General features: G+C 33.5%; 1 protein-coding gene across 2 annotated transcripts in view; it reads left to right on the top strand.

Annotated features, from left to right (window-relative positions):
* Positions 1–20952, top strand: part of LOC140439821 (uncharacterized) — a 376019-nt gene that overhangs the window by 20542 nt on the left and 334525 nt on the right. The window contains exon 1 of one of the 2 annotated variants that reach the window (XM_072529973.1): positions 15123–15500. The exons of the other annotated variant lie outside the window; for it this stretch is intronic. Coding sequence (XP_072386074.1) covers positions 15344–15500 — 157 coding nt within the window. The 5' untranslated portion in view covers positions 15123–15343. Of the gene's footprint in view, positions 1–15122; positions 15501–20952 lie in introns of those variants that run through there. 2 annotated transcript variants of the gene reach the window in all.

Here is a 20952-nt window from a genome sequence, read left to right as displayed (position 1 = left end):
AATGCTTGCACCAAGAGAGTTCTGGGCGTTTCTTCTTTTTTGTATCGGTTCAAGCTGGTAAGGACAGTAGGTAGCTTTTTGGTCCACGGGGGAATTCGGGACGTAGTAAACGGAGTTGTGAGTTTTAGATCTGTGTCTTTTAGCAAACTTTTTAAAATTTGTGATCGAGAATGTGCTCGAGGGTGACTATTATCTGGGGCAGAGTGGGGAGTATTAATTAGTTTAATTACTGGGTTTTTTGGATTAGCAGAAATTCTAGAGAAGTAAGACAGAAGTAAACGTTGCCGTCTTATAAAAAGTGGAGGTTCTGAGGATTCGATATAAAGACTTTCAGAAGGACTTGATTTAAAGGCGCCGAGGCTAATGCGTAAAGAAGTGTTGTGAACTGTATTCAGACTTTTAAGGTGAGTATCGGAAGCAGATATGTAAAGAATGCTTCCGTAATCCAACCTAGAGCGGATCAATGTTCTGTAAATTCTTAAGAGGACTTTCTCTTCTGCCCCCCATTGATGATGAGCTAGAGTTGTTAAGATGTTGATTCTATTTAGGCAGTTTATTTTTGTATTCTGTATCTGATCTCTCCATGTGAGTCTTTTATCGAATATTACTCCTAAGAATTTGTGTTTATCAACAACTTGAAGAGGAGAGCCATTTAGGTGAAGTAGAGGAGGGTGAGTGTGATGTCTTCTAGAGAAGTTTATGACTTTAGATTTTCCAGATGAAAATTTAACTCCAATTTTAGTAGACCAGTTATGAAGATTGTTAAGAGTGTTTTGGAGTAAAGAGAATGTGCTCCTTGTAACTTTACCTTGGCAATAGAGAACAAGATCATCTGCATATATTGAGTATTTTATTGGAGGGAGAACAAGAGAGTTTATATCGTTGATGCTAAGAAGAAATAGTGTGGGGCTGAGAACTGAGCCGTGGGGTACTCCATTTTGTGAGATATGTGATGTAGATGTTTTCCCGTTTGTAACTACTTTGAAAGATCTCTCTTGTAGGAAATTGTTTATAAAGGTGATAATATTACCCTTTAAATTGAGTTGCTTAAGTTTTCTAATAATAACAGCTCTGTTTATTGTGTCAAAGGTGCTTTCTAAGTCTAAGGCAACTGTGATGACTTCATTCTTATTTGATATAGCTTGGGTTATTTCTGTATGGAGAAGTACCAGGTTATCCATCGTACTTCGATTGGGTCTGAATCCCGACTGTGCTGCATCTATAAGATTATTTTCTTCAAGAAACCAAAGCAAACGTTTATTTATCATCTTTTCTAGTAGTTTGCACATTTTGCATGTTAGTGAGATTGGCCTGTAGGCACTGGCAAAGTTAGAAGATGAGTCATTTTTCTTGATCGGTATGATAAGCGACTGTCGCCAAAGACTTTGGCTGAACTATATCTTATTGTAGAGCGCAAGTAGCTTCAAGAGGGTTCCTGCCTGTAGATGTTTGAGAAAGATAGACGGGATGTCATCAGGACCTGCAGATGAGTTTTTTATTGATGAGATTGCCAACTTTAACTCTACTTCTGTGAAGGCGAGGTTTATTGGATTGGTTTGAATAGGGTTAGATGGTGAGTGGTTTGTGGGGTACGAAATGGAGAGTTTAGACTTAGTTTTGTTTTGAAAGTATTTGGCTAGCGTTTCGGTTATTTGGTTATCATTTGTAATGATATTATCTTCATCTGTTATTGCGGATATTTTACGATATGTTTTTAAACCTCTCATTTGTTTAATTTTTGTCCACACTTGAGCGGGAGGGGTATCTGAAGTTATGCTGTTAACGAATTTTTTCCAGGATTCTTTTTTGCTTTCCTTCAGAATTCGTTTGGATTTTGCACGCATTTTCTTAAAATGAATAAGATCTTCGATGCTACGAGTTTTGCGATATCTATTAAGGTTCTTTTTGTATTCTTTTATTGCGAGTTTACAGGAGTCGTTCCACCATGGGACGGCCTTTCTTGAGGGATTTATGGTGCATTTACCTATACATTGGTTGGCCGCAGTTAGAATGCAATTTGTAAATTGCTCTACGACAGCGTCGATGTTTTCCTTAAAAATAATTTGGTTTGAAAGGTCTTCAAGAGTGTCACTGAATAACCTCCAATTTGCCTGGGCAATTCTCCATTTATTTATAACTACCGAATTTTCGGGTATATGACTTGAGATTAAAATGGGGTAGTGATTGCTATCATATAAGCTATCTAGTGTTTGCCACTGAAGCAGAGGAGCCGTTCCAGGATCGCAAAAACTTAGATCTATGCAAGAAGAGGTTCCAGACTGGATGTGGAAATATGTGGGGCTCCCTGTATTCAAGAGGTTAATGTTAGAGTTGCTTATGATATCTTCGATGTGTTTACCTCTCCCAAAGGTGCGCTGGGAACCCCATGTTGTGCTGTGAGCGTTAAAGTCCCCAACTAAGATGAAAGGGTTTGGCAGTTGTTTTATGAGGTCGCTTAGTTCTGATCTAAATAAGTTGTAGTTTGGAGGAATGTATATAGAACAAATAACTATCTTGTTGGGACACCATGCGGTTATCGCAATCGCTTCTAGGCTTGTGTGTAAGTCAAACTCTTGATGAAAGATATCGTTGGAAACAAAAATAGATGAACCGCCACTTGCTCGTAGGTGTGTGGGTCTTAGGAAGTTGTAGCTAGTGTAATTTTTTAGGTAGGGGTTGTGATCTTTGGTGAAATTGGTTTCTTGAAGATAGATAAACTTGGGCGAGCAGTCCGATATAAGTTTTTGTAAATATTCTACCCTGGAGTAAAAGCCATCGCAGTTCCATTGAATTAGACTTAGCATAGTGTTAGTATTAATAGGAGCTGAATTGAGAGGATTGGGATGGTTGTGAGCTGTCAGAATTGTAGTTATCTTCATTAGAATCGACGGAAAGATTTGGACTGGGCGTACTTTCGGGTTCTTCTGGATCAGTGCCTAAGGCTTTTATCAGTTTTTTAGTTAGACGGGTTAGCCTGTTTTTGATAGACCTCTCCTGACAAGTTGGGTATAATGCTTGAATGTTAGAAATTAACCCTGATACATTTTCTGTAAACTTAAGAGCTTCAGCGTAGGGGTCACTACAGCCGAAAGTGTTTTCGACAAAGGCTATCAAGTTTTCTAGAGGAATAACAAGTGATTCTGAGGTTTGCTTAAAGGATTCTCTGATAGCGTCTTTTGTTAAATCGGAAAGGTAACGTTCTGATGGTGAACTTGTTCTGGGTTTCTTTTTTGGTTTCTTAATGTCTCTACTAGGGGGAGGCATGATGTTGTCCTCGGACGGATTTGCGACCGAGATGTTATCGGGAATATCAGTCTGCTCACTTGTACTCTCGATTTCAGAGTGGCCACGTTTATGTGTGGGCGTTTTAGTCATTATGGAATTGTTTGGTTCTGAATCAGACATATGTGGTGATGTTGCGGGTTGTATAGAAGACTGTGGTGGTGAGGGATCTATTATCTGGGTTGATATTAACGGCTGAGGCTGGGATGTTATATAATTAGGTGGAGGATTGGGACAATTTGAGGCAATATGCCCTCACTTCTTGCATATGTAGCATTCCATTTTGTCTGTGGACAGAAATATTCTGTTTTCATTACCTTCGAATGGGATAACTAATGAAGTTTGCAGATTGAAATTGTCATCAGAGGTAAAAACATATACTTGCCTTCTAAAGCTCATGATGTGCGAATATTCATCGCCGGGGATACCTGCTCTTAAAAATGAGACGGGGGAGACCAGTTGGAGCCCAAGTTCTTTTATAGCATTTTCTGCAAGGTCGTGTGGTATACATGGAGATATATTGGATATTATTATTCTTTTTGTGGGAGAGACTAGCCTGCGAACATTCATCACAGAGTTTCCTACTGTCAAAGTCGGATGGGATTTTAGAAGTTTGTCGACGAGTTCTGAATTAGTTAAATATATACAAATTATGTTATTAGATATTCTGGATGCGAATAGGATTTGTTTGGGACCAATAGCGTCACGTACTGCCTTGACGTAATCGAACAATTTTAGATTTTCATCGGCATGCAGTACTATGGCTTGATCCCTCTTTGGAAAAGTTGATCTGGGAGTTGATTTGATTGCAGTTGCATATGAGGAAGTTGAAGTAGAATTATGCTGAATATTTTGTGACATCTTGACAAGTTGTAAACTGTAAGGATCTGATGTGAGAACTGTATTTGTTATCGGTACCCTTGTAGTCAAAGGTAGACGAGAAATTTATTTATATGTTAAATTTAGTTAGGTTGTATGTATTTTCTTCCAAAAATACATATTAGGTAGGCCTACGCCACTGGTAGCTGACCCAGTTATTGAAGAAATTACTAATTTGCTAATTAACTAATCGTTCCAAAAAAAACATGCAATTAGGCTTATCGATACATACGGTAAAGTCTGGTCTTACTAGTATTTAAAAGTAGTTGTTTGGTTTCACAAAAAACACTAAAACTCGGAGCAAAACACTGATACGATGTTACCTCGTTCAAGTACACACTCGGAATCCGCATTATTGTATTAATTAATATTGAAATTGAATAATTTAATGTATAATGAAATTTAATTCACTGTTTTACAAACTGTCCAAGAGGTACTGAGACGCATAAAATTGTGTGAAATCCGCGTTTTGGGACCTACCCCCCCCCCCCCCCACGGTAAGAAATGCCTGATCTCTGTAGTAAAGGGTTAATGTCACTCTTGTGCGATGTTAATCTTCAGGATAAATTTCTGGACGGTTCTCCAATAATATATTCTATTGCAATTATTACAGGGTATAGAGTTCACTACATTGGAGCTTTCTTTAACATTTAAGGATGTTTTTAAGTTTGGTGTGTAATTTCGATATTATTTTTATATTTCTGGTTCCAATTTTGATATTAGCTACTACTCTAAATGTATTTAATAGTCTATTTTTTAAATCTGGAATATATGGTAAAGAGTGGTACAATGTATTTTGATTGTTTGTTGAAACTTCTGTTTGATCCTTTTCATATTTAATACTAGGTTGGTCATCATCGTAGATGGATGTGCTGAAAAGTAATTAGTAAACCGTATTGCTTTTTTATACCATTCTGGTTGTTTGTTTTCTATGTTATATTCTATATATATATATATATATATATATATATATATATATATATATATATATATATATATATATATATATTGTTATGATGTGTTTTTTGTTTGAATGATGAGCAATGAGTATTTTTAATAATATAATATATAGGGTTTTTATCGCGGTTCTCAAAGAATTAGCTTGTAAGTACTTTTTTAAATTATCTTTATTATAACTATTATGAAACACACATATATATCTAACCTAGTCAATGTAAATTTAAAATAAACTATCTTTAAATTGATATTCTTATAAAACTAATTAAATTCTATAGACAATCTAAAATTTAAACAAAACTATCTTCAAAATTGAAATTGTTGTGACACTAACTAAATTATATTAACAAAATTTTGTACCTTTCTTTCACTGAATGCCTAAATGAACTATTTTCCACTAAGTATATAGATTCTAATCACCACTGAATGTCTTCGTACTTCAGTTATCCTTGTTTTTTGTGAAATTACTTTTTTCAATTATCAGCTTCTACCAATTTAAGATATATTTTTCTTCACCAGCATCTATACACCACCAACCAAACCAGCAAACAGCATTTATATTTATTCTTCTTTTCAATATACCAATATCCAATTATTATAAGTTGATTTATACTAATCTCCAACCATAATATAATTTAATTTCTTCCAATATACCTTTTTTTATCTTCAATAATTATTTGTGTATAATTATAAATGTGCATTAAATTATATGCATAATTTTTAATCTTCATTTAACTCACTATATTAAACTATTGGACTATTTGTACTTGATTCACTGACTCTAACTAACTTTCATAATAAACTGCTTGACTTCTGACTAAAAAACTTAAAAACTGCCATCTTGAATCCAAATCACGGGTATTTATATGTTTTTGGATTTCTAGAACCATCTCGTAAGATATCATGTTCTATTCAGTTCTATTTAATACTTGTCTGAATTTTCTGGAACAAACCATTTCGCAAACATGGCCATCTCCGGAGATCCAGAGAATTCCATTCTTTTCTATTAATAATTTTGTTTACATTTAGGCTTTTCAGATCAGAATATATAATTAAATTAGTAACTAACACTCTAATTTAATAAAATACACATTTCAAACAATATATTATTATAACCCACTTTATATTCGTAAATATTCTTAAACGTCACTTCAGAGTATAAATATCTGTCAATCTCCGAGAGTATTTTTGGTTGCCTAAGCACATGGCTCACTTATATATATTTACAATATTAAAATACAACTTTTTACAATTATTATATGCTAATTTATTAAAAATGCCCTCACATAAATATATTTTTATTAAATTCTCTAGTATATAACTTATTTAAAACAACCAAATATCTAATATTATGTAGTATATAACTTATAAATTATTTTCTATAAACCCTAATTGTCACAATATATATATATATATATATATATATATATATATATATATATATATATATATATATATATATATATATATATATGTTCGGATAAGTTTCCGCGGTCAGATAAATGAAAATTACTGAGTTCTCGGGAAGAACCGCGTTGAGAATTTAAAACTCGACGTTTCGGCACCCATTTCGGAGCCATTATCAAGAGGGATACGGTTCGGTTCGAGTTCGGGGTCTCAATCTGCCTACTCCCCTCACTCGAGACGTACCAGTATCGTGTTCTATATTGCAAGAACTGTCTCTCGGCACTGAGGTCTCAATCTGCCTACTCCCCAGTGTCGAGTGACACTGGACACTGGGGAGTAGGCAGATTGAGACCTCAGTGCCGAGAGACAGTTCTTGCAATATAGAACACGATACTGGTACGTCTCGAGTGAGGGGAGTAGGCAGATTGAGACCCCGAACTCGAACCGAACCGTATCCCTCTTGATAATGGCTCCGAAATGGGTGCCGAAACGTCGAGTTTTAAATTCTCAACGCGGTTCTTCCCGAGAACTCAGTAATTTTCATATATATATATATATATATATATATATATATATATATATATATATATATATATTATATATATGTACATATATATATATATATATACACATATATATATATATAAATATATATATATATATACATATATATATATATATATATTAGAAATGATTATTTCGACCAAAAAATAATTTATAAATACGTTCAAATTATCGGGTAAAGTGGTCTGTTATAAAAATCTTTCTTTTTTCTTAATTACTTAATATTTCGCCATATATATATATATATATATATATATATATATATATATATATATATATATATATATATATATATATATATGGTTTCAGTTGTTTTCCGGGTTTGACTCCGCGTTAAATATTTTTGGTTTTTAGAAAAACCATTGTTTTGACGACGTTTCGGCAAGGTCACACTTGCCATTGTCAAGTCAGATTCTGCTTCGTCTTGATGTTACAATTCTGCAGAAAAACGTAAAAATTAAAATAGCGAAGAAGACCACGCCCACTCTGCGCACAGGACCAATGACAAGAAGCGCAACAAGATATTTAAACTCAGCGTGCAGCGACCGAGAAATCAGTTCGCCTGTAACATCAAGACGAAGCAGAATCTGACTTGACAATGGCAAGTGTGACCTTGCCGAAACGTCGTCAAAACAATGGTTTTTCTAAAAACCAAAAATATTTAACGCGGAGTCAAACCCGGAAAACAACTGAAACCACATATAGCTCCCGCGGAAATTTCAAATTCAATATATATATATATATATATATATATATATATATATATATATATATATATATATATATATATATATATATATATATATATATATATATATATATATATATATATATATATATATATATATATATATATATATATATATATATATATATATATATATATATATATATATATATATATATATATAGGTTGGTCATCATCGTAGATGGATGTGCCGAAAAGTAATTAATAAACCGTATTGCTTTTCTATACCATTCTGTTTTTAGAACGTTGTTTGTTTTCTATGTTATATTCTATATATATATATATATATATATATATATATATATATATATATATATATATATATATATATATATATATATATATATATATAGAATATAACATATATATTTATTTACCAAACTAATTTTATTTGGTGAGTTAACAAAAATTTTTTTCTTTCTAGTTCAACTTTGTAAGATATTTTGTCTTTTTTAGCAGCTCTTGATAATAATTGTAAACATAATTGAAAGCTCGAGATAATAAATAGTTAACCAATAGCCCCTTTTATTGACTCCAACCCATCCAAAACATTTATATATTTTTTCCAAACGAGTCACAAGTACTTCTTTTTTGTTACTCATATATATATATATATATATATATATATATATATATATATATATATCATCATCATCATCATCATCATCATCATGTGCAGCTTTATCAACCGTTTCCAATTACGGTGCAGCCTCCCTTATTTCAATGTTATTCTATGTTCTTATTATTATTCGACGATGTCTTAGTTATTCGTTGTTCTAATAATTTGCGCTCATTTGCGCCCATATTTTTCTATCTTGTGCTATTCGAGACCACGTTGTTCCTGTTAATTTTCTTATATCATAATCCCATCTGAGATTCGGGCGCCTCTTTGGTCTCTTAGCGTTCCTGGGGTACCACATAGTTGTTCTAGTGGTCCATCTGTTATCTGTTCTTCTTGCCATATGTCCTGCCCATTGCCATTTCAGGGATTTTATTCTTTGGATTACATCAGTCACCTGGGTTTGCCTCCGTATCCATTCAACTCTTTTACGATCCCTCTTTGTTATCCCTAGCATACATCTTTCCATTGCTCTTTGAGCTACTTGAAGTTTCGACGTTATCTCTCTCTCTTTTCTCATCCATATGTTAAGACGGGTAATATGCATTGATCAAATACTCTCTTCTTGAGGTATAGTGGCATTTTGGACTTGAAGACTATGGAATTTCGTCCGAATGCTGACCACGCTTGTTTTATTCGTCTGTTGATTTCTGGAAGTAGTGATCCCGATTTATGTATGAGCTGTCCCAGGTATATGTATTCATCTACTACTTCTAGCGAGGTTTCATTAATTTTTATTTCCACGTTGGCGATCAGATCATTGCACATTATTTTAGTCTTTGCTAGGTTCATTTTTAGGCCTACCTCATTGCTGGCTGTATTAAGTTCATTAATTTGTAGTTGTAATTCTTCAGGACTTCTAGCAATTAGAATGATGTCATCAGCGAATCTAAGATAGTTTAGGTATTCTCCATCTATACATAGACCTTGGTTGTTCCAGTCTAATTTCCGGAAGATATTTTCTAAGGTTGCAGTGAAGAGCTTAGGGGATATGGTGTCTCCTTGTCGGACTCCTTTCTGAGTGGAAAATTCTGGGGTATTTTCATATATGCTTACTCTAGCTGTGGCCTCTTTGTATATATTTGCTAGCGTTTCGACATATGGTTTATCTACTCCTTGGTCGACAAGAGCTTCTATGACTGCTCTTGGGTATACGGAGTCAAATGCCTTCTCGAAGTCTATGAATGCTAGCGCCAGTGGTAGATCATATTCTTTTGTTCTGCTCATTACTTCTCTTAATGTTTAAATATGATCCATTGTGCTGAAGCCACTTCTAAAGCCTGCTTGCTCTCGAGGTTGTGCAGCGTCAAGTGTGTTCTGTATTCTGTTGTTAATGATTTTGGTGAATACCTTGTATATCACAGGCAGCAAGCTGATCGGTCTATAATTTCTAATGTCTTCCTTGCTACCTTTCTTGTGAATGAGGATTATGTTGGCTAAATTCCACTTTTTTGGAATATGTCTCGATTTTAGGCAGTCTGTGTATATTTTTGCTAGGATTTTCCAAGTTGTTTTCCCAGCAATCTTTAAAAGTTCGGCTGTAACACCGTCATTACCGGCTGCCTTGCCGTTCTTTATGCTCTTAAGAGCTGCCTCTACCTCATCCACGAGAACATCTGGTACATCTTCTTGAACCGCAATTTCTTCTTCGCCTATTTCTTGTGCTTCCGGAGCTTTATATAGACCCTCGTAGAATTCGGTTACATGTTCTATTATTTCATCCCTATTTGTGATCCTTCCGTTGTTGTTTCCCAATGCTATTATTTGCTTTCTACCGATTGCCAACTTACTCTTGGTTTTCCTATAGCTTTTACGGTTCTCGATTGTATTTTGTACAAGTCGTTCATTGTAGGTTTTTATATCTTCTGCGATCTTTTTCCGTATTACTTTGCACAGTTCGGTATATTCAATTCTATTAATATTGGAGTTAATTTTCATTTCTCTTCGTTGTTTCAGGAGAGCTGTTGTTTCATTTGAAAGTTTTCTATTGCTGTTGTGTGCTTGTGATCCTCCAACTTCTTTGGCGCAATTTAAGATTGTTTCCATTAAGTGTGTGCTATTCGTTGGGTCTTGTATTTTTTCTTGAATTAAATTTTGATAGCGTTCCGAGTTGTTGCTTAGGTTAGTGATATTTACCCCTGCAGTTGGTTTCTGGAGTAATTTCATTCTTTCTAGTTTAGTGTTTAGAACGACCCGAGATCTAATTAGTCTGTGATCGCTACCTGTTCGGAATTTGTTGAGCACACTTACATCCTTTATGGTTTTCAGCTTATTAGTTAGGATGAAATCTATTTCGTTCTTGGTAGTTGCATTGGGAGCTAACCATGTCCATTTCCTATTGAGGTTCTTCTTAAAATAGGTATTGGCGATTGAGAGGTTCTGGTAATGTGCGTATTGAACCAGTCTCTCTCCCCTTTCATTTCTTTCTCCAATGCCAAAGTTGCCGACACATTGTTCTTGATTTGATTGTTTACCCACTTTGGCATTAAAGTCCCCGACTAGATACTTAAATTGGCTTTTGTTCTTGTTAAGCACCTCAGTTATTTCATTGTAGAATTCCTCTATTTCCTCATCGGAGTGGGATATGGTTGGTGCATATACTTGCACAATTTGTATGGTGTATCTTCTGGATAGTCTTAGACTTAGACTAGCTACTCTGTCTGAGGTGCTTGCTATGTCGACTATCCTATCCTTCCATTTCTTATTAATTAGGAACCCCACTCCACTTGTTCGTCCATTTTCTGTTCCTTTGTGATAGAGGATGTTGCCCGATTCAAGTTCTATTAACTCTTCGTCCTTTCGTCTTACTTCGCTTATTCCGATGACGTCCCATTTAATATTGACTGCTTCATTTTCTAACTCTATGAGTCTTGCCTGGTTCGCTAACGACCTGCAGTTATAGGTCGCTACGTATAGTGTTGTTGTTCTGGCTGGGTAGTGGTTTAGACTCCGCAGATTCTTAGCACCCTCTGCCCTCCTGACTGGTTCCCGAGAACTACTCATCTTGGGGTCAGTTGGGCCTACGGAGAATGAGGGCCGCGGCTTTCTTTTTCCTTTATTCATAAGGGGTCGCGAGGCATACCTTACCACGCTGCCTCAGGTCGGGTTGGTAAGGGGCAAGTGTTGTACAATGGCTTTTGCCAGTTACCATTGAGTTGGTTTGGGAAATTGGTAGGATAGTAGGTACTGGGTAGGAATGGGGTTAGGACATGATTTCTCTCCATAGGGGTTGAGAGACAATCAAGGCTCGCGTAGGGCAGGGTCGCATCCCTGAAGTAAGTCTTTCCTCCACTGGGATTGTGGAGGAGTACCTACCCGCTACACCTTTTATTAACCCTTTTATATAAGATCAGTTTAATAAAATAAAAAATTTTAGTGGAAAAATTAATTATTTTTAAACGTAGAGCTTGGAAATATGCACTGCAAAAGCCTCAAAATATGTATGCTCATATGAGATGAACCACATATATATAATTGTCAAAGATTCTTATGAACACAACAAGAACATTACTAGAACAAGAGGACAGACATAAAATGGAATACAAAAAAATAAACAAAACTATTAGAAAAAATATCAAGGAGTGCAAACGGAGAGTACAGGAAGAAAACATAAAGAAAACAATTGAAAAAATAGAAACATGAATTGCTTAAAGCAGAACCTGGGAAACATACAAATTAATAGCATAAAGAACAAAGAAGGAGTGGAGACCAACAATATAAAAGAAAGTTTACAGATAACGCACGAATATTATACAAATCTCTACAAAACAAAACAAAAACCAATCCAAGAAATCCGTAATCAGTTACAACTGAAAATAAAGAATGTTAGTTAACTCTGACCTACAACCAGAAATCAGTAAAAATAAAATAAAAAAAGGCACTCAAAGAAATGAAGAATAACAAATCTCCTGGGAAAGATGGAATAACTGTGGAAATGCTAAAAAATGGGGGGAAAACTACAGTGGAAGTCCTTTATGTACTAGTGAATAAAATATTGAACACAAAACAAATACCCACCACATGGAACGAGGCAATAACATTATTACTATTTAAGAAAGGCGATAGAAAAGATCTAAAAAACTATAGGCCCATAACGCTACTGAATTTAATGTATATTAATGTTTTATTAATATAATTTAATGTGTTATTATATATATATATATATATATATATATATATATATATATATATATATATATATATATGTGTGTGTGTGTGTGTGTGTGTGTGTGTGTGTGTGTGTGTGTGTGTATTGCAGGGGTGCTCAGACTTGTAGTGTCTGCGATCTATCACGAAATATTTTAAAGACAAGCGATCGATTACCGACTACTAAAACTAGACTGGAGAGACTAGATATTAAAATATGTAGACTTCTGAAAACATTTTAAAATTGTTTTGTAAAACGTTGTGTAATTACTGAGTGCCAACCGTAAGCCTGATGTGAGATATTTGTCATACCCATTTCGTGTTTTAAATGTTGCTATTTTAATTCTTCAACTTATACTTGTCATAATTTAATTAAGACTAAAGACTAATAAATGATTTGTCACTGCAGCTTGTTATTCAAGAAACAGACACTCAGAATAATCGGTAACTGTCGCCAAACGTCGCGCGGTCATATTGCCTTAGAAGCATGGAATATTTCGATTCAGATCTGAATCTTTTGCGATCGACTCCAGAAGCTGTAGCGATCGACCGGTCGATCTCGATCGACGGTTTGGGCACCGCTGGTGTATTGTATATACCGGGCGGGTATATATTCAGAATAATATAATATATTATCGTGGAGTGTGCTGTCTATATTAGGATAAACTAGTTTGGCCTAGACCAGACTACAACTACTTTATCCTACAATCTACTTATCATACATTTTTGCCCATAATTACATGTAAATTATAATAGAAAAGTTTGTTTAGTGATTCACATTGTTTATATACATACTGTTATAGGTGTGTTAACACGTTTATTACTAATCAGCAATATATTTTCCCAACCACCGATTTCTTAATGACTTCAGAAACCTTCAATCTTCGTAAATAGCAACGAGCCGCATACATATTTAAAAATACTTCTATAAATAAAATTGTTTTCACCACGATATTAATTTTACCGCAGGTTTGGTTTTTATAAATACATAAATTAATTTTGTTAAGTATAAGTTAGTAATATATATAAATTAAAACTTTTCATAAGAAATATTTTATAACGATAGTAATAAAAACTCTCTACTATTACTACTTATTTTGGTAAACAAATTGTCTTAACTAACACTTTTTTTGCCATCACTTACTTTTGCCCATCTTAGCAGAAATTTTTTTTTTTGTTTTTACCAATTTCTCATCTTCGCTGTTTGGCTTTTGGTTGCTGGTATAAAAACTTAAACTTTACAAATTAAGTTTTCTACAAGTTTCTTCAAATAACACTAATCAAGTTATTTTTCTTTCCTTTACTTTATTAGTTTGTATAGTCACAAAATGAGAAAGATAGTTTGTGCAAGAGAACTGAAATTAGACTTGAGAGTTAGACTGGCAAGGTATTGGTAGCGTTTGAACTGTGGATGTATAGGACAATCCTGAAGATATCATGGACCGAGCATGTAATAAACAACGAAGTCATGAGAAGAGTCTACAAAAGAATGGAATTATTGGAAACCATTAAGACACGAAAGCTGCAATACCTTGGGCATGTTATGCGCAATGAAAGATACAACATACTTCAATTAATCGTACAAGGGAAAATCCAGGGCAAGACAAGTGTAGGAAGGAGAAGAATCTCATGGTTGAGGGAATGATACGGATACACATCAGTCAAACTACTCAGAGCGGCAGCATCTAAGATCAGAATAGTCATGATGATTTCCAACCTGTATCTATCTTCTTTTAATCATTCTTTTCTCATCTTCGACGAACAATTCACTTCATCCTATATTTGGTACCATTTTATGTGTGTAATAGTCTTTCCATATTTTTAAGTTATCATCTGTTTTGGGTTTTAATTCATTTCCATTATTCATTATTGTCCTTATTTCTTGACTTCTATTCTTTTGACTTCATTCATAGATTTTACAGTACACCAGAACCGTATGTTATCAGTTATGCATTGTACGTTTATTCCGTTTCCGACTTGTAAATGCCATATAATCAGTAATTATATCTTGTCCTTTATAAACATGAAGGACGAGATAATGAATCATACATTTTATATCTTGGCCTCTATGTTTTCTAAATAGGTAATTTTTTTGTTGATATTCTTTTCTGATATTTTAATGTTTGTTTATTTACTACTTACATTTTTTTAATATTAATTTCATCAATCTTCTCTATCTACTTAAATGAACATTTTTACCATTACTAGTTTATGTTATGCTCCTATTTCTGCTTCTTTTTGTGACTGTATGTTTTTATTTGTTTGTCTGTTGTTTGTAAGTTTACATCGATCAACCATAAAATTGAGAAGATTTAAAAAATATAATTAGATTGAAAATTTGATACTGCCAAGAGGTAGGTAGGTGGCAATTTGAATATTTAGTTTAAGCGTGAAAAGCAACTTTTATTTAATTTAATTTAAAAGTTAAATATTTTTTGCCAATAGTTTGCCACTTGAAATTGAAAATTATATCACCTTTCAAATGTTATCACACAACTCTTATTCCCCAGTCTTATTTTAACCTCTGTGGAGTGCGGATGTGTTAAAAATAATTTTCTTTGCTAAATAATAATTAACATTTATCGAATTCTCATTAAAATCTAATTATCGCTTAATAGGTATTTTAGGTGATTCGAACCAAATTTGATAATTTGATAAAATTATCTAGCTTTATTTATAAAACATAAAATATTTTATTAAGTGCAATAAATAAATTCATTAGTGGGTGATAAGCTGAAAAAATGGACGATGAACCACCCCTGGACAAGGGTGGAACAGTGGATGATGGAGGAGCAAACGTAGATATGGTTACGTTTAACACCACGACAACCAACAGTCAAGATGGTAAAAATACAAGTGATAAAGATAAGGACACACCTTTAGATAGCAAGCAAAAAAGTAAGGTTTTCAATCTACAAAAACCAAACCTGTATTCAGATTTTGTCTACGTATTTATTGAAAATACCAATAATCAAAATATAGGTAAATTACATCCTATGGCAGTCGGTCATATTTTACATAAAAAATTAAATATTCAAAATATTGTAAGAATTGATAGAGTAGGCAAAAACAGAATTAGGGTTCAATTAAAAACAATTAAAGACGCCAATAAACTAGTGGCTAATGATCAATTGAAAAAAGAAAATTTAATTGCTGATATTCCAAATAATTTATTATCGAGGAAGGGTGTTGTTAAGAATGTTGATACTTCTTTTGATGAGCAATATCTTTTTACAAATTTTCTATCTGCGGTAACTATTACTGAGATTCGGAGAATCAAGCGAAAGATTATTTCTGATGGAGAAACAATATTTGTCCCTCGACAAACAGTCATAGTTACATTCGAGGGTAACATGTTACCCTCAAACATTTTTATTAATTCTGTATCTTGTCCAGTTGAACATTATATTCACAGTGTTACACAATGTTACCGGTGTCTTAAATATGGTCACGTAGCGAAGCAGTGTCGTAACACAGTGGCTCTTTGCATAAACTGTGGTAAAACAAAAGATGAAACTCATTCATGTCGGGATCCACAGGATAATTGTTGTATTTATTGTAAAACAAATTCACATAAATCTATCTCTAAATCTTGTCCAACATATATAAAACAAAGTGAAATAAAAAAGAAAATGGCTGAGGAGAATTTAACTTTTACGGAAGCAAGAAATTTAAATAAAACATCATATGCTTCAACGTTAAAAGTTAACAATAAATTTCAAGCTTTATCTTATTTATCAGAGGAAGAGTTTCCCCCTTTGCCCACACGAAGGCCTAATATTAAAAATTCTAGACAACCTTTTTCATCGCAGTCAACTAATTCTATTACCTTACAAACTGAGCGAAATCACAACGCTTTAAATCAAATCGAGTCAGTTAACAGAAAGCGAAAAGCCACATCTCCCATTCAAATATCAAATCCCCCTCCAATGTTCCCATTTAATTTTGGACCCGATAAACCTATTAATGTACCACAAAGAGAAAATTTTAAATCTGATATGTCAGATGAATTTAATAAAGGATTTTTCACGGTCTTTCAGAAAGTACTAAGTGAAGTAAAATCTTTTGAAGAACTCTCAGCCATCGATGTAAATTTTATTAAAAATATTGCGTTTAATTGTAATGAAAGTATACCTGATGATGACGACACATTCTAATCTTAACCAATTAAAAATTTGCCAGTGGAACGCACGTTCAGCTGTATCCAATAAACTTAGCTTAGTAAAAATATTATCAGATTATGATGTTGATATTGCTCTTATATCAGAAACATGGATTAAACCAAAAGTAACTTATACATTTTATGAATATTCTATTGTGCGAAAGGATAGGATAGATGGTATGACGGGTGTCGCTATTCTTATAAAAAATAATATCAGCTTCAAAGAAGTATTTCTTAATAATGTAGTAGATGGTATGCAAGTCTGTGCAGCAGAAATTTTTGTTTCTAAAAACTTATCTATTAATTGTGTTTCTGTATATTGTCCTCCAAATGTTTCAGTTACTGTACAAAATTTTTCCAATCTTTTTAATGATATAAATGGTACATCAATAATTGGAGGAGATTTTAATGCGCACCATGACCTATGGGGCTCATATAAAATCAATCAATCTGGGAAAAATATGGTAAATGCATTAAATCAAAATAACCTGGTAATTTTAAATGATGGGTCACCTACAAAAATATCTCGGTCGGGTCAAAATTCTTCTGTCGATTTAACACTAGTATCTCCAGATATCGCGGATAAAACTAACTGGACGGTGGTAACAGATACTCTTGGATCAGATCATTTTCCAATCCCCAAACCACACAAAAATCCCAACCTTGCAGAGTCTTACCGGCCTATTTCCTTGTTGTCCTGTGTTATGAAAACTTTTGAACGGATTATTAAACACCGGTTAGAATTTCATTTGACTAGCACTGCCTTTTTTCCGTTGGAACAATTTGGTTTTAAAAAGGGGTTTAGTACTATTGACGCAGTTTCTTATTTAACAACAGACATTCAGTTATGTTTTTCAAATAACTATTACTTAGGTGCTGCATTTCTCGATATAAAAGGTGCCTACGATGCCGTTAATATCATTATGTTAAGAGAAAAATTGCTTCAGGCAGATGTCCCTGCGAGAGTGTGTAATGTCTTATGCAATCTTTTAACACAAAAAAAAGTTTATGTAAGGTCAAATAACAATTCTGTAATAGGTCCCAGACGATCATCCACAGGTTTACCACAGGGCTCCGTCATTTCTTTGTAACAGTCGTTACTTTTATTACAATTTGTATTTAAATAATAAACAATTTATATGAAAATAATTTCAGAGATGTAGTATGGGTTGCCTAACTTTAAGTGTTCATTTGCCCATTAAGTGTGTATTGTTAATAATTTAAGTTGTCACTCTGTTCTAATTTGGTACCATTGCGGACCAGAGAGATGACAGGAGATTAGGAGGGAGTGGAAACTGGCTTTAGGTTAACTTGGTTAACAAACTAGGAATTAGAATTCACTTTTGATCTAGAGTTTGAAGTGGTACACAACGGTGGCAGTTAGCGAAAGAAAATCCAATTAATGCATAGAATTTCCTTCACTTCAAGAAGTTAAATATTCTAAGTATACCATAACGATTTAATTGACGGTGTTTTCGCAAACTCGGGAGGTGAAGTGAGATTTCTAGCACGGAATTGATTAGCTATCTGCCACCTGCCATGGAATTATAAATTTCCCTCAGAACATCCGAGGGAGAGTACCACTTCAACTCTAATAAGAATCAGGGTCATTTGGGACAAGCCAGGGAGTATTGTCTACTCCACCCTCATTTTTTCTCCAGCCTGCACCTAGAGGTAGGGCAGGACAGTCATCATCGAACTAAGCCAATTAGCACCAGCTCCGTGCTAATTTCGGACCTCAAGGAGGACTTCGCTGGGACACCGAAGCTATTCGGGAGTATCCTTCCAGACAACTGTTTCACCTAGGAGGACAGTGGTTTTTACTTCAGAACTATATATATATCTTGTTTCACCAGTTATAGGTTTTTTTTTATAACATATATATATATATATATATATATATATATATATATATATATATATATATATATATATATATATATATATTAATTAATATAACTCCCCTTGGTGTAAGGTATCGGTAAGTTTGAGCTCAAATTCTACCCAGAGATTATCTTCCATTGTTTTTGTATTAACCATTTATTTCTTTATTAACTTTAATTATTTCATTATTAACTTTAATTATTTCATTATTTGTCTACTTAACTAATTTTTTATATTTCATCTTGCGTTATTAACTCCGGTTATTATCCCTTCAGGATAATATACCGTTTCAATTGTTTAATTTGGCTTGTTCCCATTTATATATATTACTTATTTATTATATTTGAATTTAGAGGTGTTTAAAAATATTGTTGGTCATATTGTAGGTAAGTTTGATATATTTACTTGGCTATACGTTCTTCCAACGTTAGCATTATTTTGTTTAAGGTTGTTTTAACCTAGATGTAGGTTGTACACTCTATATCAGAGTTATTCTGTGTAGTTTTCAACTTTTTATTATAGTTATTTTCAACATTTCTTTTTTTAAAATATTATATTGTGAAATTTTCATATACTTTTTGGTAACTTAGAGATTGTCAGAATCTAAGAAGTTATATTTAATAAACTTGAATTTGTTTTGCATATAATTTTTTATTAATATTTCCTTACCTTTTTACATTTACAGCATTTTTGTTTATTAGATCAACTTTAATTAATTTTAGCAGTATACGATACCTGGAAGAGTGACCGTTACTCTTTTTAGAGTAGTATCCCTCTTCTGGCGCCCTCAATTTGTTTTCTTTGTTAATTTTCATTATATCTATTCATTTTTCTTATCTTCTTTTCTATCCATCATACATATTTTCCTGATTTACTGTCTTTAAAAGGCATGCAAATTGGCCGTATCCATCCTTGAGTTTCTAGTGGTCATTCTCTTGCCTACATTGCTAGCCTAGCCACATTCCGTTCAATATTTTTTACTTCTTTACTTAATTGTTATCTATTTTACTTCTATCAATTTTATCCCATATATATAGACCACTCTTCCTATACCTCTCTCCTCCTACACACCCCAGTATTTTGCTACATCTTCCCTTTTGTTTAATGTTTTTACAAAAGAAATACACGAGGAAAAACATAATTATAATATTATACAGTATGCTGATGATTTTGTCGTTTATAACACTAATAAAAAATTAGAAGTAGGCATAACTGAGCTCACGTCACATATACAACTAACTACTTTGAAATTTGAATCGTTAGGTTTTTCTTTAACGCCTTAAAAATCTAGTGTTACCATCTTTACAAGACATAATCTACCCAATATTGATAACATAAATGTAAATGGTACCTTATACCCAGTATCAAATAAGGTAACTTATCTTGGAATTCGGCGGGCGTAATTTCGGCCGGTAATCCCTTGGCCTACCTGCATAAATCAAGGGGTACCATTTATGACAGGGGTAATTTCGGCCGAGGGGTTGATGTTTACGATGAGATTAAAATATTGGTAATTACGCTTCATAGTTTCTGTAAAATATTAATTGTGTATTTATTTGGAAATACCTAATCCTGTGTACCTGTCGGAAATACCTTTAATTTACTTATCTCTTTATTCTAATAACTATGTTGTACCTACTTAAGATTATTCCTTTAAATGTATAAAATTCACAAATAACAGGTATAAAATTATTATAGCTAGTCAGTATTATAACTTATCTTGAAGCTACTAGTCGATAGAAAGCATAAAATATATTATTTGTATACGATGGCATCTGTTTCAGTAATTAAGAGTTCACGCGGTTGTGACTTACTAGTTGTAGAAAAGTTTCAGTTTTGTAAACAGGACGTATTAAAAAGTGGTGAAGTACGTTGGAGGTGTATAAAGAAAAATTTAAGATGTTTAGCCAAACTGTACACTGTTGGTGCGGAATACACAGTTACTAGAAGTGAATTAATCCACAACCACGAGTCCGATGAAACTACGTTGGAGAGAAAAATAGTGACGACTTCATGCAAGCGCAAAGCTGAGGAAGACATATCGGAGAAACCTTCAAAAATTATTAAAAGCGTTCTTTCAAATCATTTGCCAGAGAATTTGTCATCGATAGATGTCAGTCTAATAAGAAGAAATTTGTACAACAGCCGCCGTAAGCTCTTACCAGCCCTGCCTAAGGATATTCACGATGTACATTCTGTACTCGATAGTTATGGACCGAAAACCACAACAGGTGAAAATTTTTTGTTTATTAACAGCACAGCTGATAATATCATTGTTTTTTCTTGCCATACAAATATAATAAG

This window comes from Diabrotica undecimpunctata, chromosome 4, assembly GCF_040954645.1.
Source record: "Diabrotica undecimpunctata isolate CICGRU chromosome 4, icDiaUnde3, whole genome shotgun sequence".
Taxonomy (NCBI): Eukaryota; Metazoa; Arthropoda; class Insecta; order Coleoptera; family Chrysomelidae; genus Diabrotica; species Diabrotica undecimpunctata.
The sequence above is the reverse complement of the archived record's forward strand: the minus strand, read 5'-3'. Positions and strand labels throughout refer to the sequence as shown.